Below are 10,238 nucleotides of genomic sequence, written 5' to 3'. Positions count from 1 at the left end.
TTCCTTCCCTCCCTCCCTCCCTCCCTCCCTCCCTCCCTCCCTCCCTCCCTTTAAAAATATTCTTGAAAGAGAGCCCAAAGACATAAGAACTGATGTGTTCCTTCTTTCCATTCTAAATATAACCTGGTGTGATAAGACCTTATCAGATCGAGAGTTTGAGCTGTCTACCTGCTGCAGGGCTCTAAAAGTTCTCCTTTAAAAGTGAGCTTCGGCATCAAATGGCTTTTTCTCTCTCTGAAGCAGACATTTTCACCCTGGTCTCTTTTGAATGCACTCCACTCTCTCCCTGACCTTGCTTCTCAAATTGGCAGGAGCTCTTTTGGAGAGGAATGGCAAAACGTAACAAAGGTGTCCTCATTCAAGGGATCCTAAAGCACAGCATGTCGGTCAAATGGGGATCCAAAGCAGGTGGAACATGAACTGACCCCTTGGTGGCTTCTTAGAAGGGCTGGAGTCAGGGATGATCAGAGCCTTGCCTCCTCTTTGATAAAATTCCTCTGCAAAGTCCATTTGACTATCTTGGGCAGGTGTACCTGGGAAAATACGGCTGCTATCTTTTTGGTTGATCCCAACCAGAGCAGATCGAGGGTGCATTTGCACTGCAGAAACCATGCGTTTTGGCACCACTTTAACATCCATGGATTCATCCTACAGAATCGTCCAGGTTCATAGTCCAGGGTTCAAGCCACTCTGGCTCTAACGTCCCACTATTTAGTCCCAACCAGGGACTAGTATTCTATTACCATAATTGTGAGGCATGAAAGAGTCTAGTGCACTGGTTCCCAAATTTTGATCCTCCAGATATTTTGGACTTCAGCTTTTGGCATTCCTGACTGTTGGCCAAGCCGACCGGGGCATCTGGGAGTTGAAGTCCAAAACACCTGGAAGACCAAAGTTTGGGCATGAAGAAGAAGAAGAAGAAGAGGAGGAGGAGGAGGAAGAAATAATACTGGGAGCCAGCACCAGGCACCAAAGAGGATAAAAGAAACCTGCTGCCATTTATTCACAAGCTCCCGCTTATCGAGGAGCTCCACATCACTTTCCCACCTTGCAAAAGTGTTGGATACAAAAAGGATGGCATGTAATTAGTTTCCTCTTTGCTGTGACTTATGGTAGCTTGTAACTCCAGACTCTGGTTAAGGGCAGAGCTCAGGTTCCAAAGGAAATTAAGGTAAGGATGAGTCCAAAGGGTGATCAGCTTTTAAATGTAATATAATTTATGTAATGTGTAATGTTTGCATTATATGAGTTTGGGTGGATATATTTGATAGTGGATGGCATCTGCTTTGCGTTATGCGTTAATCATCAATAAAATATTTGGCACCGTGTCTGTTATTTTTGTAATGTTGGTAACGTAAGTAGTGTATGTGATGTAATATAAGTAATATATGTAATCTGTGTAACGTAATGTTTGCTTCGCATGGATTTGGGTGGATATATTTTATAGTGGATGCCCCGTGCTTTGTGTTACATGTCAATGATCAATAAAATATTATTCTAAAACAGGATATGTTTTTGATTTTTGTACTATTGTAATTGCTCACGTTTGTTCTTTCATTCTGGAGGCCTTGGGGGCTGGGAGGCGAGACAGAAATATCCTAAATACATCAATAGATAATAAAAGGGTTGACTATGGCACGGGTAAGCGGCTGGCGTACCAGGCAAGGGAAAGGCAGATCCTGTTGCTGGAAGGCTCCTTTCGGGCAGAAATTTCTCCTTTCCTTTGGAGCGGATCCTTTCAGAGGCTGATCTCTTTCCTCTGAATTTTCTGCCGCACAGAAACACACACACTCTCAGCCCGCCTAAATCCTCTCATCCGCCGCCCTCCCTCTTTCCCTCACTTGTCGGCTATGTCTCTCTGTGCGTGTTTTCTCTCTTTCCCCGCCTCTTCTTTCGCCTGCTGCTATCTGATCTATGATATGTGATCTCTTGGATAAAACAACACACTTCCCCAAGCAGGGACACACAAAGCGCTCCATCTCTCTCTCTTTCTTGCACAGACGCGGCAGTGCCAGGTCCTCTCTGCCACACAAAATGCCTTTTTCCTAGTTGCTGGAACAGCTTTTTCCCTTGGCCGGCCGAAGCCTGACAATGTGGCCATGTTTCTCCATCTGCTGCCTGTCTCCTTGGCTTCTCCTTGGCTTGGTCTTCTTGCCCTTAGGCCAACTCTGCCCTGCCATGTGTAGCTGCATGGACTATCACACCATCGATTGTCGGGACCAAGGACTTCCCCGTGTCCCCAGCCCCTTTCCCTTGGACGTCCGGAAGCTTCTCATCGCTGACAACCGCATCCGGAGGATCCCTGCCGATTTCTTCATTTTTTACAATGACCTGGTCTACCTGGACTTCAGGAACAACTCCATCACCACCTTGGAAGGGGGCACCTTCAGCAGCTCCAGCAAGCTGGTCTATTTGGACCTGAGCTACAACAACTTGACCCAGCTAGAGGCCAGAGTCTTCAAGTCGGCGGAGAAGTTGATCAAGCTGAGCCTGGGGAACAACAACTTGGCCGCCGTGGACGAAGCTGCCTTTGAGAGCTTGGAGCAGCTCCAAGTCCTGGAGCTGAACGACAACAACTTGCAGACGTTGAATGTAGCCATCCTGGAGGCCCTGCCCAACCTCCGGACCGTCCGCTTGGAGGGCAACCCTTGGCTTTGCGACTGCGACTTCGCAAGTCTGTTCATCTGGCTGGAAGAAAACGCATCCAAGCTCCCGAAAGGTAACACACTGTACACTCGCAAGGGTGTTACTATGCCAGCTTGTTGTTTTGTCTGCCCGTTTATCTTTTTGTTATGTGTACATGCTGTTCTTTCTGGACAGATGGTTTCTTTGCCTGGGTGTGTTGATAAACTGAGTCTCCCAGCAGGAATGGCAGGGCTGAATCAAAGCTAAGTCCAATGCAGTTTGGCACCACTTTCATTTATATTGATTGATTGATTGATTGATTTGATTTGATATGCTACCTTTCCCCTAAATCAGACGCAACACATAGACCCGACAAGGGAGTTAAAAAGGGAGGGCGACGGATGAGAGGATCGCAGGGTATTTCTCCATATTCTCCAACTTCCCATAGAAGCAAACTGGGACCTGTGTGCAAAGCAACATCGGAGTGTGGTTATGATGGGGAATGTTCTAGCAAGGAAGGATCCAAAGGCTAGGAGGTGCTGCAGCAGTTTGCTTTTGCCTCGCTTGACTGAGAAGGGCATGATTCTGCCTCCTCTTCTCCTCTCTCCTGTCTGTTTTTTGTACTTTGAACTCAATTTGCAGCAATGTAGGCAAGCTGAGGACAATGGGGAAAAAAGGAGAAAGAACCCGGGACATTTTAAAAGGAGCTGAAAAAGTGGGATGGCAGAGGCTTAATCGGGATGGCCCTTGCCAATCTGGGATATGAGGGAAGATGGTCCAAAAGGATAACCCAACACCGAGTCTCTTGCTGGCTATATACATAAAATGGGGAGGAATTTTGCCTGCACTAATAACACCTCCATGTATTCTTAATGGTATTTGACAACGTGTCAGGAGTAACTTCATGTTTGCATCACCTCCTTGCACATAACGTGCATGGATTTCTCCCCTTCTCCCATTACAAATTTGCTATGACCATGAAAGTCCAGTCTTGGGTACCAGTATGGCTTGGGCAAATGACGTGACGTTGTGTGGCTGTGCTCCAGTGGATGGCTTGAAAGGTTTGCGTTTATTGGGGTGCAGCCTTTCTAAAGTAATAATAATAATGTGAAGCCTGAGGCTGGATCTCAAAATAAAGGGAAATAGGCTGGAGATGGAGATTGGGGAACCCAATGTGGAAGAACCGATAACCAAGGAGAAGGAAGGTCCCATTCCAGACAGTTAGAAGTTCAGTCTGGGTTGTCCATTTGGGCACAAAGAAGAGAGCAGAAGGTAAGAAATAAACTCGAATCGTCACTCCAGTTTTTGCCTGCAGGCATATTAGAGAGGCATTTGCCAAGCTGCTGCTGTTCCAGGGGAAGATCCCTGGGAATTCTGGGTTGAGTTTAAAAGAGGTTGGCAAGAGCATTAGCAAAAGCTGTGCGTATGCACGCAGGGACATTAATGCAGAAATCCGCACATCTCCAGAACTACACTGGATCCAAGGATGGAGAGCAGAACCTTAGGGCAGTATGCTGTCTCTCCAAGGCTGCTGCATCACTTTCATATGTATTTTGGCATCACTTTCATATGTATTTATTTATTTGGTATGCCACCTTTCTCCTAAACTGCACTCAAGGCAGCTCCCAAAAGAGACTTAAAAACAGTACAACTATTTTAAACCCTTGGGCCTAATGTCTATAAGTCTCCCATCATTCAGTTTCCTCTCTCTCTCTCTCTCTCTGTTCCTCATGCAGACTTTCTGTATCATCTGTCCATCCATCCTATTGTCAGTTTCTTCCATCTTTCCTTCCCTAGACTGGGGAAACTGAGAAGGTCATGGAAAGCACTGGACGATTCTTCTTTATCTCTTTTAGTGGTGTACAGTAACATATTAATATCTCTTCTGGGGCTGGTGGCCTTACCTGAACTTCTGAAATGGGAGCAAAGAGTTGTCAGAGAAAATGACCCGTATCTATTTTTCATGCAACACATTTCTATCTAGACTCCTTGAACTGTTGTGGCTCCAGACTATAGAATCCTGGGATTTGTTGTTTGGGGAGGCACTAGAGCTCTCTGGCAAAAATTTCTATGTACGGTGGTGTCTACACAGAGGAAAAGCAATGTTCGTGCCTCATTCCCACGTGTGTGTGTGTGTGTTGTGCACTTTCAAGTCATTGCTAACTTATGGCGACCATAAGGTCAGCCTATCCTGGGGTTTCCTTGACAAGGTTTGTTCAGAGGAGGTTTGCCTTTGCCGCCTTCTGAGGCTGAGAGAGTGTGACTTGCCCAAAGTCACCCATTGGGTTTCATGGCCATGTGAGAATTGAACCCTGGATCATAAACATGAGGAAGACATGCCCAATTTTTGCTCCAGGGTGATTCCCTGTAGTAAAGAGTCCCTTTTTTTTTGTTCTGGATCAGGGCAGAAACTCCAGAAAGCTTTCTGAGTGTGTGGGCTGCATGCTGGTGTGGGGATAATAATGATAATAATAATAATAATTTATTTTTAGTCCCCCTCTCCAAATATGATCGAGGCAGGATGAAGCGAGGAGCATTGGAGGATGCGCAGCCACTGACCTCTTCCCTATCCATAACTTCCAAATCGATGCTGCTGAATGCTCATTTCCAAATTTGCATGGTTCCGGCACCATTGCTTTTGCAGATTTGCAAATTGCGCAAGTGCACGCTAGCATGAAAATACTCTCAGTGCAGTGCACCAATGCTCAACTGCAGGGCCATTGCCTGGGGAGTGTGTGGGCAGTGCTGTTGGCATTGGCCCTTTGTGGTTCAGCATGGCTTGGAGTCGCCTTCTCTGAATGTCTCCGCAAAGACATCTCCCTGCTGGAGATGCTTTCGCTGGAGCTCCTGCATTGAGAGGAGGGTCAGACTTGACAGCCAAGGGGTCCCTTCCAATGCTAGGATTCTATGTACAGTGTTGCATAACACAATTTGGGTATAATTCAAGTGATGCCACACAACCCCGATGTTGGCTTATGACCAACACTTTATGTGGGAATTTTCTTTTGAAGGAGACAGAGTGCCCCAAAGGTGCGCTCTTGCTCAGACCCAAAAGCATATCTTCAGTGAACATTTCATTTCAAACCAGGAGTGGGTGCTTCCACTCTTTTCCTGTTAGGTGCACCAGAATTGGAGGGTTGCGGAGGCGCCGATCTCCCATAGCGCATTCCCATGGCACTAAATGATGGCCCGGTGCTATTTCTGAACAGGGTGCCATTGTGTGCCGTGCCATCCCTGTGCCCGGATTCTAATTGCGGCTTCGGAGGTCTCGGCTAACATGATAAGTGCATTTGCTGAGTCAAAAATATGCTCTGCTAATCCACCCGCAGCCTCTCCTAATACTCTGGGCCCAGGGCAAGGGAGTTCAGGATTAGTCCCTAGATCTGTTCATATTTCTTGACTGGTTCCCAGAGCAAAGGCTGGGGCAGAACTGCAGCACCATCTAACTTAGAAGGTACACCAGCTGTGGAAAGTGTGCCTCCCAAAGTTATGTTAAGGTCTCCAGAGCGTCCCCATTCTTCAAAAACAAACCTCTCCATAACATTTCCCACTTTGCCACCACTCCCACTCTCTCACACACAAATGCCCCCCGACATTTTCCAAATGCAAACTGGGACACATCTGGCTGAGCAGCATCAAGAGTGTGTTCAAGGATGCAAAAGTTGTTAATGAGGGCAAACACACAAGCGTTTGTCTGCATTTATGCAAAAGGGTGAGACTTTACCCGCTTCTCTCTTCTCCCTTTTGTGCGGACTCCTTTTGCACTTTGAACTCAGTTTGCAGCAACTGGGAAAAGTGGGAGGAGGAGAGAGAAACTGGGACATTTTAAGAGTCAAGGGGAAACGGGACAACAGAGGATTAGCTGGGACTGTCCCTGCCAAATTGGGACATCTCTCAGACACCCTTTTCCTAAAACAATATGGACTCTCACACTCTCTCTGCCCACTTTTTCCACTTTTCCTCCTCTCTGCACAGACGCACATATCCCCTCCAACATTTCGCAGATGAATACCAAGTCGCCTGCAGCCAAATAACATGTTCGGGGGCCTGATTCCCACCCTCAACTTTGATGAACAAAGTTGTCAGATTGCCTTTTAATTCAATTCAATTTTTCCCCACCCAAAGCCCTTTCCATCAAAGAGAAGGGGAAAAAAACCATCTGAGAATTCTGGAAAGCAATAATTAAAAATAAATCAATAATGAAACTAATTTCCCCCATCAGTCTTTAATTTATTCTGACTGACAGAGGCTCATTTTCAGAATGATCTGGAAAGACCAGGAATTGAACTGGGGACCATTTGCATGCAAAGCAGTTGCTCTACCTTGCCCTCCAACTGTTCCAGTTTGGCAGGGACAGTCCCAGCTAACCCACTTTTTAAGGCTGCTTTTAAAATATCCTAGTTCGTGTCTCCTTTCCCCAGAGCTCTCCTTTAACATGGCTTACTTCAAATGCTGCAATCGAAAGGTGCATCTCCACTATAGAAGTAATGCAGTTTGACAACACTTCAACAGCCGTGGCTCCATCCTAGAGCATCCAGGGATGTGTAGTTTTGCGAGGCACCGGCATGCTTTTACCAGAGAAAACTAAAGACCTTGTAAAACTGCAGTTCCCAGGATTCCAGAAGCTGGAATTACATCACTTACAGTACTGTCAAATGGCATTATTTCTACAGTGAAGATGCACCTGGGCTCCACGGATGAAAGTAGTTGATGGCCGCATTCCCACTTACAAATTGATGGATCGGTTTGGCAGCGGAGCATGGTTTGCACTACATTTGCCCCGATCGCATTTTCTTGCTGCAAAGGAAAATAAAATAACCCACTTGTGGTTCACATTGACAAATGAACCGATTCAATTTAAACTGTTTCCTGCGGGAGTCTCTCAAAATAACCCACTTGTAGTTCACATTGGCAAATGGACTGGTTAAATTTGAAGTATTTCTGGTGGGATTTTTCTGCCAATCACTGCAATCGCATTTACACACTTCCATACATGCGTCAAAGAATGGCAAACACAGGTTGTTAATTCCTGCTTCCCCACCCAGCGACCCCTTATCATATCATAGCAAATCCATTGCGATCTGCATCTCATTCACACTGATACTGAATCAATTTGTGAATTCAATTCTTCAAATAGATTCTGGAAATCGATTCCGATCTGCATCTGATTCACACTTGTGCGTAATCGATTTGTCCAAAAAGACGCAGAAAAAATCAGCGTCAAAAAGATGCGGATTAAGTGGGTCTAGACCAGTGGTTCTCAACCTTCCTAATGCTGCGACCCTTTAATACAGTTCCTCATGTTGTGGTGATCCCCAACCATAAAATTATTTTCATTGCTACATGCAAATATGTGTTTTCCAATGGTCTTAGGCGACCCCCATGAAAGGGCCATTTGACCATCAAAGGGGTCCCGACCCACAGGTTGGGAACCACTGGTCCAGCACATGACTCTCCTCTCCAAATCGCTTCAACAATTCAGTTCAAGTGTGAACCAGGGTTATTTAAACAGCTTCAAACCGATTTGCGAACCGGTTTAAAACATAGTGGGAATGAGGCCTATATTGCCTTAAATGATCAGGAAAGAAGGAAGGGGAAGAGTTGCCTTTCCAGTTGGCTTAGGCACAAACAAACCGCAGCCTCTCCTTGCTTCTGTGTTCTTCCTCATTAATTACATTTGCTATCTTAAACCACATTCTGGTGCTGCTTGGCCACACAGTGAAATGTGGGATGCTACGCTCTACTGCTGAACTCTGACCCTTTCCCAAAGTGCTGCTCTATGGGTCTTTTATTCCCCTTTATCCATCCAGGTGATACCTAACCCTTCTCCCTCATGCAATGATGTTTATCTAACCTTATTGAAATGGTTCCTGCAATACTATCTCTATTGGCAAGGAGTCCTTTTGCTCAACTCGGCTTCCCGTTTTGCAAAAGTTCACTCGATCTTTCTCTCTGACATCGACGTTCTGCCGCTGCCTCTATCAACCCGTCGTTTGGTTTGTCAAAGGGGAAGGAAGGCGTGAAATCCATCCCCGTCATGTTTATGCACTGCTTCTCCCCTTTGTGGGTTTTTAATGTGTTTGAAAGTGGTGCTAAGTGCCGCACACCTGACCTCGATACAACCTTCAGTTTTCTAAGGTTACATACATTCAGGTCAATGGGAATCAGCTGCCGGTGGCTTCATTGCTGTTACCAAAGCTGAGAACCTTGGATGTTTGCTTTTCTCTCCCTCCCCGATAGTTTTGGAATTATTCGTATATGTTTTGGAATCAGAATAAATACCAGCATTTTGCAACAGGAACCATAAAAATGCACAGAGCAGGGTTTTTCAACCAGGGTTTTCAGGAACCATACAGTTTTTTGCAAGAGGTGTACATAGTATCAGAAACTTCTGATCGCATTCAACACTTTTTGTGGGCATCAGGTGGTCTTTATGCCCATCAAACCTTTTCGTGCTTCTCATTGGGAAATTGTGTTGCAGACTGGGCACTTCTGATGTGCACCAGACACTTCTTATGTGCATTGAAACTTCTCATGTTGTGATGCACACTGGGCACTTGCGATATGCATCAGGTACTTCTTATGCACATAAAGGGCTCATTCACACTACAAAATAACCCGCTTTGGAAATCAGGTTATTTCACTGTTGTTCAGGCTTGCACCAGTTGTACTCTGTGCAGTTTCGGGGGACCACCAAAAAGCCCATTGAAACTGGTGCATTTGGCACCGGATCCCTTAGCAGTTCTTTTTTTAAGAACCGCAACAATCCGCATCTCCGATAGTGTGAATGCGCTATCAGATCAATTTGGATCACACAGTGGTGCCTCCATTTTGATCCGGAACAGTGGCAAACGGAAACTTCAAACCAGATTTAAATGCCATGGAGAGATTTGATGCTTAAAACGTAGTGGGAATGGTGAATCAATTTTGAATTGATTCACAGATGTGAATTTCTCTGTGCAAATTTTTTTAGTGTGACTAACCCCTAAAACTTTGGGCACGTGTGATGCATGCTGGGCACTTCTGATGTGCACCAGGCTCTTCCTATGCAAAACGTCTCATACTCATTGGGCACTTGTGATGTGCACTGGATACTTCTGATGCACATTAGACACTTCTGATACATTTCTGATGCACATTGGGCACTTCTGATACACTTCTGATGCACATTGGGCACTTCTGTTGCACCCCGGCATTTTTCTGGCCAGTGTCCATACATACATTAGGGGTATCTTAACGCACATTGATGCTCATTGCACATCAGGAATGTGGTGCATCAGTCAGGCCACTGGCTACCCTTGCAGAATGGATACCTTTACGTTGCAGTTTTTAAAGACTTTCTCAGAATGGGAGTGAAATGGCTAGAAATTTCTCATGGCTTCCTTTGCGAATGAAGTATCTGAAGTAGTAGTAGGCTTAAGTCCATGAAAATCTGTACTACCAACGTCTTTCTTTCACTGAAAGGTTTCAAAGGTGTTACACGTTCCCTTTGCATATTGATTCAGACTGACACAGCTACTTTGCTGATTTTGCAAATGAAATGTGCAAACAATGGTATTCCCCTTCCTTCCTTCCTTCCTTCCTTCCTTCCTTCCTTCCTTCCTTCCTTCCTT

At 45.6% G+C, this 10,238-nt stretch overlaps 1 protein-coding gene across 1 annotated transcript in view; it reads left to right on the top strand.

The window, feature by feature from the left end:
- Window positions 1-1,937: 1,937 nt before the first annotated feature.
- Window positions 1,938-10,238, top strand: part of LRRC38 (leucine rich repeat containing 38) — a 23,037-nt gene continuing 14,736 nt past the window's right edge. Inside the window, exon 1 of the mRNA XM_042479329.1 lies at window positions 1,938-2,719. Coding sequence (XP_042335263.1) covers window positions 2,092-2,719 — 628 coding nt within the window. The 5' untranslated portion in view covers window positions 1,938-2,091. The remainder of the gene's footprint in view (window positions 2,720-10,238) is intronic.

Source organism: Sceloporus undulatus, chromosome 7 (genome assembly GCF_019175285.1).
Source record: "Sceloporus undulatus isolate JIND9_A2432 ecotype Alabama chromosome 7, SceUnd_v1.1, whole genome shotgun sequence".
In the NCBI taxonomy this organism is placed as follows: Eukaryota; Metazoa; Chordata; class Lepidosauria; order Squamata; family Phrynosomatidae; genus Sceloporus; species Sceloporus undulatus.
The sequence above is the reverse complement of the archived record's forward strand: the minus strand, read 5'-3'. Positions and strand labels throughout refer to the sequence as shown.